Genomic DNA, 13,425 nt, shown 5'->3' with positions numbered 1-13,425 from the left:
TACGCCGTCATACCTTCTCTTCCCTAAAAAAAAAAACAAAAAAACAAAAACAAGAAAAAAAAACAAAAGAAAAAAAAACAAAAGAAAAAAAATATTTCTCTTACTTTCGATCAATATTATAGAATTGAAATCGATAATAAATCAACAAAGTTTCTTTTTTACCTCGTGTCGCTGTCCTTTCGCTAAAGTTAAACTTATAATCGCATCGGCCAATACGAACGCAGGAGGAGAAATTTGTTCTACCAAAAGTCTCTTAGAGCTATGTATTGCGAGAACATACTCCGGATAACTGGATGTATCCTCCATACCGGTATGCCAATGATTAAATGCCAAACATACGACTATATACAAGTCCCTTTCTAACATTTTGTGACATCCAACGAATCCTCGTACCTGCCGCTTACTATGCTCTACCAATCTCCCCACTTCTGGTGCCGCTGGTGATCGCGTGCGAAATACAACCACACATAGATCTAACTGAGAACGTTGTGACTTTTCAGAATTCCTACGTATTTTTCAAACAAACAAATTCTTAAGGTCTTACTTTTACTCGACCGTCAAGTTAATAGAAAAATGCATACCTTTGACCCTCTTGGAATAATGTGAATTCAGTCTCAGTTGGTTCTAATACTGTTAACAATACGCACGATAAATGCCTGAGAGATGATAAAGGCGGTAGCGTACCACGTAATCTAACTTCGCTCCAACCAACTCTAGTTTTGCATATATCTATGCAATCGAAATATTTTAAAACGTCGTCAAAGGAAATCCAAAACACACCGTCCGAAGCACCGTGTGGCATTAACATTTCTCGCAATTGCGGAGTCCATATAGGACTATCGTCAGACCAATCTCCTTTCCAGCTGTAATGACCCCAGGGGTTTCGTAATCTTAACAAACGTATTCCCTAAAAAGAGATATTTCATTGTAGTTCGATCGTATTGTCGAATGTTATTACAATGTTTCGTCATAACTTACCTGAACGTCACGTACATCAAGAACGGAATAAGCGTGCCTGGAACAATTGTTTAAGTTTTAAAAATTCGTAGAATGTATTTTATTGAGCGTTGTTGGGATTTATTAAGTTTGAAGTCTACCTTGGCCTTAAACCTTTTCTTTGATACTCTTCTTCGTCGACTTTCATATTACCACCGCCACAGCTAGCACCCATCAAAAACATAGCTTGTCTCGATGACAAAAGTTGTGCCCAAATTAGATCCTTATCAAGTTCATCTTCACTTGGTAGTGCCGAAGGTTGCAAAGGTACACTTTCGCATGGTGCACCGGTTAACGTAGCCAAACCTTCTATAGCTCTGCCCGATACTAAAGCTTCGTAACAACCATGAATTTTAGCAACGGCCTTTTCGATTAACGGTACCCAAAGTTGTTTTCTTTTTGCCTGTGAATATACTAAGTGACCTCTTTTGTCACAAGGCAAGAGATCATCGACCAATACCGTTGTCCATTTTCCATCTTTACAAAGTCTAACTTGATAAGCCCCTTCAGGACACGTTTCTCTCATCACGAGAACCCTTCTTACGAGTTCGTCGCTTTCCGCCAATACGGCCAAAGCTGAAAGTAACCAGCAATTTCCTAAGACTCCTTGCGAAATATCTGAGGGCAACGGTGTTCTAAAAACGGCCCATGGCAGTTTAGAGTCGACGCTCGAGTCAACATTAATTTGATGAGGTCTTCTCCATTGAACTACGTGATTATCTTTCGTATCCGCGGGATTATAGTACAAAGATTTTGGAGCTGGTGGAAATGAATCGTCGACAAAGGGCTCGTTCGTCTTGAAAAAAAAAAAAAAAAAAAAAAAAAAAAAAGAAAAAAAAAAAAGAAAAGAAAATGTGAAACTGTACTTCAGTCGATTATTATAAAATGAAAACTTAGTATCGTGCCGTTTTAATTTAGTTCAACATTATATTACCTCTTTACAATAACGTACTATACGCTCCCATTTTTCTAATGCTTCTCTTTCCTCCAATTGTCTTAAATTCTCCATTACCACACTTTCCTGACGTTGCATCGTAAGTGTACTAGTACCAGCCTCGATAAGTCTTGGTCTATCTCCCGATGCTTTGGATAAGGTCTTCGAGCTTTGGCACATCTCGCAAGTTCTGTTTGTACTCTTATTTTCATAGGTACACAACTTACATTGCCACTGTAAAAAAAAAAAAAAAAAAAAAAAAAGTCTATATAAGATTGATTATCACAGGGAGAAAGAGCATAAATAGAAAAAAAGTTCTTACTTGAGTATGACTTGGATCTTTAGATCTTGAATGTCTTTTGTCAGCTATCGAGGAACCGTTTCTTCGTACGGAATTTCTATACTTTTGGGCAACAACTTTTGAATTTGCTGGGTGACAAAGTCTTGGACTTGGACTTCTTTGTCCTTGAATTCTATTGTCCTTGGGCACTTCTAAAAAGTCTGCTAACGTTTTACAGGCATTACAAGTTTGTGCTGACAGCGGATTCCTTAATGTACACGAGGGGCATACCCAACTCTCCCCTTTTCTTAATGTAGCATCCTCTAAGTGCATTATGCTTTTAAGTTTGGAGCCACCACATGCTTCGCACGTAGTTCGCGAAACAGCATTAAGTAATGTACACTTCTTACAAGTCCAAACCGGAGAAGGAGGAGGATCCAATTGATCGTCCAAATCAGACTCTGCCGTAGCCAAGGTAGCCGATTTTGGTGGGATATATCTGACACTGTCTCGTGACACTATAATGGGAGACTGCACTCGCATAGGACAACTAGCTCCATCCTTCGTCACAGTTATTAAACTAGGTTGTGTGAGAGAAGGTGGTGATCTAGGGGAACCACAAATATCGCAAGCCACAGACCACAGAGGATTGTAGGCATAAGAACACTTTTGACACGTCCACATACGTTTTAAAGGACTCACACTGGCTACATCACTAACAGGGCTGGTAGCTTCGCTATGTGCCTTGGTGGCTAGTAAACCTAATTTGCTGCTTTGCTTCTTTGGCAATGGTGGTGGAACATCAGGCTCGCTGATACCTATATATGAATACTTTGGTTTTGAGGTGAAACCAATGGAATGTGGAGGTACCGCCGGTGGTTCTTCGTCGTTTAGACTCCTACGATTTATTGTCTTCCTTTGAGTCACATTTGTAATAGAATTGACATCAGAGAAAGATCGTCTATAAGACAGTGGACCTGCCGAGGATAGTGCACGTGTTTCCCAAGCAGGAACACTGATAACAACACCACTGCATGGTGCTGGGCTTCTAGGTGCTTCGCACGCTTCACATTGCTCCAATCCCGGTGCATTATCGAGCGTACAATTATCGCAACTCCACAAGGCATCGTCCTGATGTGCTTCAGACACTACTAAGCTAGTGGGTCTTTGAATGACGAGTTCAGAGAGCTTTTGTACGACGGAGCCATTAGACAAAGAACGACTCACTTTGGATTTAACTCTTTCATACATAGAAGGACTGTGACGCTTAGGAGAACGTTGAGAAGTTTCCGCATTATCTGAGTAGGGAAGCGACGTTGGATCCATCGTTTCGAGCGTAGGTAATGTCCACTCCTCGCGAACGTTTCTTCCTCTTTCACTGCGACTTATACTTGTCAATTGTGCCATACCTATCCAATCAAAATAATAATCATAATCTAAATATGTTATGTCGTATACGTAACATCATAAAAATATAAATTCTTTAATACAAATTACCTTTGTTATAAACTCTTTTGGCATTAGATGGAGTATATGTTATACTATAGCCAGGGTTCAAATTTTTAGTCAGATGTCTAAATACTGCATTTTTTAACAACTCTACTTTAGGTTCTTGTCTGGCTTTACACTGATTAAGTTTTTTCCCCTTCCTCGCTCCTATCTGTCTTTCATCGAGCTGGGCTATAGAAAAACTGGCATCGCAGGCTGCACAAACCAATGTGGAGCTACAACTATTATCCAATAAACAACGAATGCAGGTCCACCGTGTCACTAAGGAAGGTACAGAAGTGGATCGTTTAAGTGGCTCTCTGTCAGAGATACTCCCACACCACGAACCATAACGTGGTCTCTTCTTAAGAACATTGGTTACAGATGAATCTTTATCAACGCTAGAAAACAAATATAAAGAAAATATCTATTAACATTAACAAATAATAGAGAAACGTTTATTAAGAGATTTATGGAAAAAAAAGAAGGAAAAAAAAACAAACAAACAACATAACATGTCGTCTAAATGACACGACAATGAATACAATGTAAATGCCAAGATAAACATAACAAAAATAATGTGTGTCATAGGTACAATGAATTATGTTATTCCTATGACAAAGGAAATAATTGATATTTCTCTTAAAAAGATACTTCTAATATCACAAAGAAAGAAAGAACATATACGTCTCGCTATATACATATAATTTCATTTTGAAACGCTTGGCACCTTTTCGCATGGATCATAACAAGGATATGATTCTCGTTCTTGTTCTCTCTGCTAGAAAAACATAAACTGGACACTGTGCAATGTGCAACGATCGAAGGTAGGATTTTCGATCGAGTTAATGGAGGTATACCGTACAAAAGGATAACAGCAAGGAAAGGACATGTGGAAGAAGAGAGAAGAGGAGAATAGTGATGGGTGAGAGGACGAGTTCTCCTCACCATTGAAAAAACTGTAGTGCGAAGGATTTGGTGGGCTCGCGAGTAGTGGTAATCGTATCCTCGTGGACGTCAACCTGTGGATGATTTTCTGTGGTATTGTTATCGAGCCTATGAATATTGAGTCTCGGTGGTGGCGTCGGCGGTAATGATCCCGACGACGATGACGACGACGGCGACGTCGCGGACGATGATGATGATGGTGACGACGACGACGACGACGACGACGACGATGACGATGACGACGACGACGAAGAAGAAGCACCTTCCTCTTCGTCGAGTTCTTCTCCACCCTCCTCCCCCACCTCCTCCTCCTCCTCCTCCGCGTCTTTCCCCTCTTTCTTACGACGTAACTGTCTCATCCGGCGCGGAGGAGGTTCCCCGCGCTTTGCGCTCAACTCTTGGCTGACTCTGGTCGCCCTCTCGTCATCGCTCCTGATTCGTGCCAGGCCGCACCTGGCGCATCTGGCGATCTCCGTTGGATTTATCAGAGCGCACTCCGAGCAATGCCATTGCAACACCGATGCGATCGAGCCCATTCTCCACGCGTAGTCATGGCTCCTTCGGTCACAGGATCACCGACTCTCTTGGCAGTCACGATCCCCCCTTTCTTTTCTCTCTCTCTCTCTCTCTCTATCTTTTCTTCCACCCTTTCTATCCTTCTCGCTCTCTCTCTCTCTCACTCTTTCTTTCTCTCCTTTCTTTATATAAAGAACCCCCTTCGAAAAGAACACCACAACCGGTGCCAAAAAACACCTATTCCTCTTTCGAAAACGAACTAGGATCAGCAATACCGAGAGACGAGGAACCGAGCGAACGTCGCCCTTAGCCACGGCGGTAGCTCGTCGTTCTTTGTCATATGTTTCTGGCCGGCCATCTTGTTCGTTCCCTCTCTCTCTCTCTCTCTCTCTCTCTCCTCTTTCCTTCTCTCTCTCTCGCTCTCTCTTCCTCTTCCGCGCGCACAGAAATCACAACACACGCGTCTCTTTCTCTCTCTCTCTCTTCTTTTTCTTTTTTGTTTTCTTCCACTCGATCCCTCCCTCCCTCACTCACTCTCTCTCCCTCTCTCTATTTCCCATGAGATATTTCATTTTCGTTTTCGTCATTTTCCTTCCCATTTTGTTTATCTCCTCCTTCTCCTCCTTCTGCTTCTTCTTCTTCTTCTCCTCCTTTTCCTTCTTTTTCTTCTTCACCAGCAACGTTCGATCAACGTCCGAACACTCCTCCTCGTCCTTCTCCTCTCCTCCTCCTCCTTCTCCTTTCTATTTCTCCTTATCACAGGACACTGAAAATGACAATGACGCTCCTCGTTACTAGCACGCACTTTGTTTATGCTTCGATGAGCGCCCCACCGACTAAATAGATCAATCGTTTGGAAAAGTTGATAGATAGAAGGAGAGAGAGAGAGAGAGAGACGTAGTAACACAGAACACGTCGAGTCTACTTCACTTTACTTCCCTGCGTGTTGATCGTCGTTCTCTATACGTATTGCAACTTGCAACGCAGGGACGTAGCATTAATGGCGCACGCTAGGGACTATTGTATGTTATGATAAAAAAAAAAACAAAAAAAAAACAAAAACAAAAAAAAATGATCCAAACAAAGTAGAAAAAAGAAAAGAAAAAGAAAGAAAAGCCTTTTACTTTTAAAAGTATTCTCGAATAGAGGAGAAACAATAGTATCTTTTATTTCAAATAAATAACGAAATAAATAAATATCACCTTAGATATCGATCTATTAATCGTAACGTTATGTAACACGAGAGAAGATAATAAAAAATACAGTTACGAATATTATCGAAGCAATATTAATTTATCATTATATATTAATTATAGAGAAAAGAAAGAGTTAAAGAAAATGTCGTTTACGTTGTTATCAATCGCCCAACGATATACGCTACTGTATTACGTTGCATAGGAATAGTGGTGACATCTACTAGTCGAGAATTGGAATAAACTGTCGTTTGTAAGATAGTCGGTACGCACCTCACATCACCAAGTCCCTGTGGCGCAGAGGATAGCGCGTTGGACTTCTAATCCAAAGGTCGTGGGTTCGATCCCCACCAGGGATGTGTCGCGGCGGTTGGGTTTGCAACACAACGGAACAAACATAACCAACCATCCGCCAATTTTTTTTTATACTTCGCGTTTCTATTTTATACATGATGCTCGCGATCGAATCCACGCGTTTGCATAAAAAATTAATTGATTAAATTTATATATTAAAAAAAAAAAAAAAAGGAAAAAAAAAGAAAAAAAGAAAGAAAAAAAATATAATGAAAAAAAAAAAAAAGAAAATAACAAATCGTAACGTCCACGAAGTTGATCTAAAAATTGATAAACGTTTCACTTTGACATTTGTTTTTCCAAGTTGAAATAATTCGCCGTTTGATTACACCAACGAATGATTTATAGATCGAACGTGTTCAACGTTGCAATAGAAATTCGTTTACGTTTTCATTTGATCGTTTCGTTTTAGTTAACCGATTGTTAGAAGAACGCATCTGTCTCCTTTTGGACACGCGAATTGCTCCGAGCTCGCAAAATGTATTTAGAGAAACGTCTCTTTCTTCGCTTCTTACTCGGAATTCTACGAGCTTCTCTTTGCCCCTCTTTAAAATCATTTTCGTTTTGTTGGGCTTTCAGCTTGAAACGAGAATAATACTTGAAAGGGAAGAACCCGAAGAAAGAAACGAGCTGCATCATGCGCCTCATTCTTCTTCTTCTTTTTCTTTCGTTTTTTTTCTAATATTCCCCTTCTAATATTCTAATTATTTTATATATATATATATAAGAAAAGAAAAAATAAGCATATGGAACTCGCCATCGACGATTCCCTCCCCTCTCCACATAGAAAAGAGAAAAAAAATAAATAAATAAAGAATAATAATAGTAAACGACGAATAAATTCCGACAAGTTTAATATAGGGTGAGTCAAGATTTAATAATCAATTCTTAAGTTATCCCTTCATTGAGATTATTCAAGTTAATTTTTATCTTTCTTTTCTTTTACTATTAGATTGCAAAACTAAAAGCTTAGATACTTTTGGGTCATCCTATGTAAAACTATTATTATTGTCACGTTCAACGCATTGAGATAATTTTTTTTTTGTTTTTCTTTTTTCTTTTTTTTTTTTTTCATCTCTTTTTCTATTCAAGTAAATTACGTGACTGATTGAGAGACTCTTACTCGCTCTTTGGACGACAGCCAGTGCGAGATTTGCTTGCCCAGACAGTTAGACGCCTCCGATACGATTTCACCTCGTAATCATAGAACGTACATCGTAGTAAAATGTAAATAATATTTCGTTTCTTTTTGTATCTTTTTTTTTTTCCTTTTTCATTTCTCACATTCCCTTCTCTATTTCTCTCTTTCTCTCTTTTCTTTTTTTTCTTTTTTTTTTTTTCACATTGACAAATCCTTTTACAATAAAAGACGATCTAATCGTAAAGAAGAAACTTATAAATCAGAATGATCGAGGTTAACCTTGACGGACTGAGTTTTCCTTTTTTCTTTTTTTTTTTTTTGTATTTTCTCTTTTTGTTTTTTTTTCTATTTTTTTTTTTTATGTTTCTTATTAGTTATGAACGAATTCATTGTCTCTCGCGTACGAAAGAACGAAGGAAGATAAATAAAGATGAAATGGAAATGAATGGAGATAGGTTTTTCTTTCTCTCTCTCTCTCTCTCTCTCTCTCTCTCTCTCTCTCTCTCTCTCTCTCTCTCTCTCTCTCTCTCTCTCTCTCTCTCTTTTCCTATTTTTTTCTTTTTTTTTCTTTTCGTTAGCCTTCACGACAGAAACGTCACCAACATTGGCACTAGTTGGAACGATAGAGCCGATCTAAGATTAAACGGCCATACGATTTTATTTCAATCGAGTTACGAGAATGATTTTAAAAGACAACCTTGTATCATTCTAACGCTTTATCAACGTTTGCTCAAACCTAACGAACTTGATCGGACTCAATCTAATGACCTTAATCCCTATCTGATTCTTTTGATTTACGAAGGTGTCCTCTAATTCCATATCATTCCTCCTATCGTCTTCTTGTTTACAGCGTTTATACGTGGAAAATTTTTAATGCCTCACACGTGGCAACGTGCTATATTTTTCCTCGAAATGGACCAAAGCCAACAATACGCGATATTACGCGTTGTAAATTTGTAATAGAATGTAACAGGAAAAATATATTAAATCTTTCCGCGAAATCAAATTCCACGTTGTGATTTCTATTTCTTTTCTCTCTTTCTCACTTTCTTTCTCTTTAACAAGTTCGTAGTATTAATACGTGGGAGGAAGGAGTGTGAAGGGATGTGATGATGGAGGGGAAAAGCCAATAATTATTTCTTAAAATAAGTTCTGTTCGACGTGAGTCAATAACAAAAAAAAAAAGGGAAAAAAAAAAAAGAAAAAAAGAAAGAAAAATAAAAAGATCTACAGGCACGCACACATATCGGAATAAGCGCGTCGTTACATTGAGTAAGTTCAAGCCTTGAAACGTGACTTAATCCTCTCCTATGTGAGTAGAATCCAAATTTCAATAACTTGTACCAGCGAGCTCGTTCGAAAGTATCTACATTCTTCACGACTTAATTAACTTCGTCACCGATGCTACGAGAAAGTAATTATGAATATTCTTATGTTACCGCGAAATAGAAAGAGAGAGTGAGAGAGAGAGAGAGAGAGAGAGAGAGAGATTTTGTGTTCTTTTTTTTTTGTTCTTTTTTTTTTTTTAATTATGCGCATAATACCAAGGTGCATATATTACTTTGGGTATTATGTAAATTTTTCAAGTTTTCCCATACTCATTATATTTTCCTATATGTAGGTACATATATATATATAATGTGTATATACGTATGTATGTAGATAGATGATATAAAAAAAAGACTATCTATCAGAAAATTTCGAATGAGCATTACAGGTTTGCCAAAAATAGTATTTACGAATTATACTCGTTGAAAATGAACAGGAAAGCGTTATGAAGAAATAAACTTTCTCTCTCTCTCTCTCTCTCTCTTTCTATCTTTTTCTTTTTCTTAGTCGTGACCTTTAAGCATTCACATTTGAAAAAAATATGTTCGTCTGCATGAAAATATAGCATACATAAATACGTATGTATATATTATACATGCATACATACGTACATATAAACATGCCTTTAACGCGTGAGGTAAACACGTCGTCGTGTCTTTTTGAAAATAAAAAGAACAGAAAAGAAAAAGAAAAAAAAAGAAGAAAAAATTGTCTGGCTATCGTAAAATTGTTTACGATGTTCTTATTATCTACGATAAGAAGTTATTTATGTCGGATATGTAATAAAATACAAGTATATAATATATATATATATATATATATATATATATATTATTATTATTATTATTACTTTTAATATCATTTCTTTTTTAATTAATGTCAACGTAACATATTTTTTATTGAATTAATTAAACAAAAAAATAATATTATATAATTACAACGTTTCGTCAACTAATTCAGATACGTCATTTATATATCGTTTTGTTTTGCTTCTTTTTTCTTCGCATATTTTTTTTTTTCTTTCTCTTTTTTTTCATTCCTTTCGTCAAACGAATTGAATAATATCTAATAAAATCGGGCAAGTCCAATTATTATCCTTTAATTGATTTAATTGGATATCGTTTTTATTAATGATATGAATTTTTCGGCCATGCCGAAAGCGTAGCGTAAAGCGATAAACGACGTAAACAAGGCATAGATTACATTGGAACACGATCGTAGGGTAGAAAAAGTGAGAGAGTGCGATGGAAGGAGGATAGGAAGACGTTAGAGGGAGATGGGAGGAGAGGGATAGTAGGTTATCGAACTGGACCTCTCGATGAGAGAGAGAGAGAGAGACGTATGATACATGCAGATACTTTTCTACGATTCGTCTTTATTTTTTTACTCCTTCTAATTATAATTATATGTAAATCGATATTCCCGTCCCCACCCCTTTGTACGCGGGTCAATGGCATCCTGTAGAAAATCCGATTAGCGCAATAAAACCATACCCGCGAATAACTTGTCCGCTTATCTTTGATTTTTATCCTCATTATTTTTTAATATCAAAGAAATAAGAAAGGAAAGATAATGATAAAAAAAAAGAAAAAGAAAAAACGAGATACATATGTACTTACTGTTATTTTTCTTCTTATCGATCATCGTGAAGAAAGTAAGTAAGTAAGTAATTAAGTAAGTAAGTAAGAGGGAAAAGGAAAACGTCATTTAGCACGAGGCTTATCAACGCGATCAACAATACATTATCGTCATTTTAAAATGACTCAGAGACTTGCAAAATAATTTATTTTTAGTATTAAGTTAGCTCATCTTTTGATTCAATGACTTTTCGAAGGAGAAAAGAAAAAGGGAAATAATGATATGCATAGATACATAGATGTATGTATGTATTTGCATATGTACACGTACACGTGTATGATCTTTTCTAATGTCTGCCTGGATCATTTGCATAATGATAACGAGCAATGTGTTCTATATATATATATATATATATATATATATATGCAGGACCTATATGCGTCTATCTTTATCTTCTCTTTCCCTTTCTCTCTCTCTCTCTCTCTCTCTTGTCCTTTCTTTTTCTTTCTTTGAAATCTTTCCTTCTCGCTTAATCCCACGTAATTTCAACACGATTCGATCCACCAGTTTGCCACCCACCCGAGACGTCAACATCAAGCTGCTAACATACTCTCAGCACGCGGAAACGAGTTCTCCTGCGTTCTTGTCTCTTAGTATATACATTTGTATATATATATATATATATATATATATATATATATATATATGTATTTATATACCTACCGCAGCGCGCGAGAGCTTAGATTCTTATCTCTCCTTCGAATCAGATGTTTCCAACGTGGCAATGGAAACTTTTGCTTGCTAAGAAAATGTTAAGAATATGTATGTACGTATAGAATTTTCTTCGATCGATCGATCGATCAATAGATCGTTGAATCTATTATGACATATATATATATACATATAACTAATTCATTCTGTAGGCATCGTTCCCTATTAAGAGACTTATCGAAATATATTGTCATTAATAATCAATGAACGTCACTCTCGTACGGTTTTGATTCTGTACCGTTTAAGGTGCGTCTCTCTCTCTCTCTCTCTCTCTCTTTCTCTTTTTTTTTACCCACGCAAAGAATATGTGGGTGCAAGAAGTAGTTAATTAAATAACCTTTATCCTTAATAGGTAATCACAATCGTCTTCTCGATTCGTACATGCACAGGACGTCTCATTTTAATCGATCCTTTTATATCTTTTTATTACTCTATCACTATATATATATATATATATATATATATATATATATATATATATATATATATGTATGTATTTATTCATTTATTTATTTATTTATCGAAAGAAATGAATCAATTTTATTTGTTTCGAAAACCGATTATAAATCGATAAGCAATCACGGATTAATTGAAAAATCAATCACGTATATGTGCATATATATAGATGCATATGTATGCAAGTGAAACATTGTTAGCGTAGGACTTGACGATAAAGAAACTTCTAACCGGTTTAGAGCTAGTCGCTTTCGATCTATCGGTAGGTATGACGAAACAACAAGTTGCTTCCAGATGAGACGGGATAAAATCGAATAAGCGAATCCGTTCGTCCGTCCCTCTTCTCTTCTCTTCTCTTCTCTTGATCACCCTTCTTCCTATTACGTTTAAACGATGACCCACTCCTGGTAACTCTTCGGTTATATCCGCTTGACTCACGCAAACCAGCATCCCTCGAATCAATTATTTTATTATCCATTACGGTAATCCCAAAACGAGTCGTCGTTTATTTACCAATTTCATTAAATCTAAAATGTATGGCTCAGGATCGTTCTAGATCATCGATAAAATTCAATAATAATTTTTAATTAATCTTTTAATAATTAATTAAATACAGGCTTGATCGGGGGAGGAAGTGGGTGGAGGAAGGGGTGGGGGGAGGAGGGATCAAAAGTTTATCAATCATTTTAAATATCAATTACGTTAAAATTGTTGTTAATGCTATAATCGTTAATGTGCTAGGCTCGTTGTTTTGCGATTGGTTGAGACAAAGCAAAAAAAAAAAAAAAAAAAAAGAAAGAAAAAGAAAAAAGAAAATGAATTAAAAGAATCTCTCGAGAGAGTGTTTGAAAAGCATCGATAGAAAAGAAACAAACTATTCTTTCCATCGTTTGTTCAACTTATAATAGAAAATTTTTCGCAAGTCAAATAAAATCTAAAATACGAACACGTAATTATAATCGATACGGATTTTTTCTATTTTTTTCTTTTCCTTTTCTTTTCTCTCTCTCTCTCTCTCTCTCCCTCTCTCTCTCTTTCTCTCTTTTCGTTGTAATTCAGATAAAACATTTTCTTTGATAAAACCGTATATGTAATTATGTTAGGTATGTATCTTCGTACGTTCGAATATTTGGAATTTAATTATTGCCTCTCTGATCACGCGTTTAACGGTGGCTTCTGTTGTGTCTGTACACAACATTTATTCCGTGCATACACATGTATGCACATACACGTACACAGACATACTCCCACAGATCTTATGTAACGATTACTCGAAGTAATATCAGAATTTTCCGTGTAGTAAATTATCGGTACGAGCTTGTACGAAGAGATACCTATCTTGTCAGTGACAATTATTTGTTTTATTATCTTAATCTTTTTTTCGTTATTTTTTTTTCTGTCTCTCTCTCACTCTCTCTCTCTCTCTCTCTCTCTCTCTCTC

General features: G+C 36.6%; 1 protein-coding gene and 1 non-coding gene across 3 annotated transcripts in view; one reads left to right on the top strand and one right to left on the bottom strand.

The window, feature by feature from the left end:
• The window catches only part of LOC118443477 (calpain-D), a 7,710-nt gene extending 1,578 nt beyond the window's left edge, over positions 1 to 6,132 (bottom strand). The window contains exons 1-9 of one of the 2 annotated variants that reach the window (XM_035870529.2): positions 4,647 to 6,129; positions 3,708 to 4,099; positions 2,253 to 3,619; positions 1,931 to 2,164; positions 1,098 to 1,792; positions 979 to 1,015; positions 582 to 907; positions 163 to 505; positions 1 to 23 (exon numbers count right to left, since the gene is read on the bottom strand). The exon at positions 1 to 23 is cut by the window's left edge and continues 156 nt beyond it. In XM_035870529.2, the coding sequence (XP_035726422.2) occupies positions 1 to 23; positions 163 to 505; positions 582 to 907; positions 979 to 1,015; positions 1,098 to 1,792; positions 1,931 to 2,164; positions 2,253 to 3,619; positions 3,708 to 4,099; positions 4,647 to 5,182 (3,953 nt within the window). In that variant the 5' untranslated portion in view covers positions 5,183 to 6,129. Of the gene's footprint in view, positions 24 to 162; positions 506 to 581; positions 908 to 978; positions 1,016 to 1,097; positions 1,793 to 1,930; positions 2,165 to 2,252; positions 3,620 to 3,707; positions 4,100 to 4,646 lie in introns of those variants that run through there. The other variant, XM_035870531.2, reaches the window with a different exon arrangement.
• A 509-nt stretch (positions 6,133 to 6,641) lies between these two features.
• On the top strand, positions 6,642 to 6,714 carry TRNAR-UCU (transfer RNA arginine (anticodon UCU)). The gene has a single exon. It is a non-coding gene; the product is annotated as a tRNA-Arg (tRNA).
• The last annotated feature ends 6,711 nt before the right edge of the window (positions 6,715 to 13,425 follow it).

The sequence above is a fragment of the Vespa mandarinia genome, chromosome 17, assembly GCF_050613455.1.
Source record: "Vespa mandarinia isolate Hongniang chromosome 17, ASM5061345v1, whole genome shotgun sequence".
Lineage (NCBI taxonomy): Eukaryota > Metazoa > Arthropoda > Insecta > Hymenoptera > Vespidae > Vespa > Vespa mandarinia.
The sequence above is the reverse complement of the archived record's forward strand: the minus strand, read 5'-3'. Positions and strand labels throughout refer to the sequence as shown.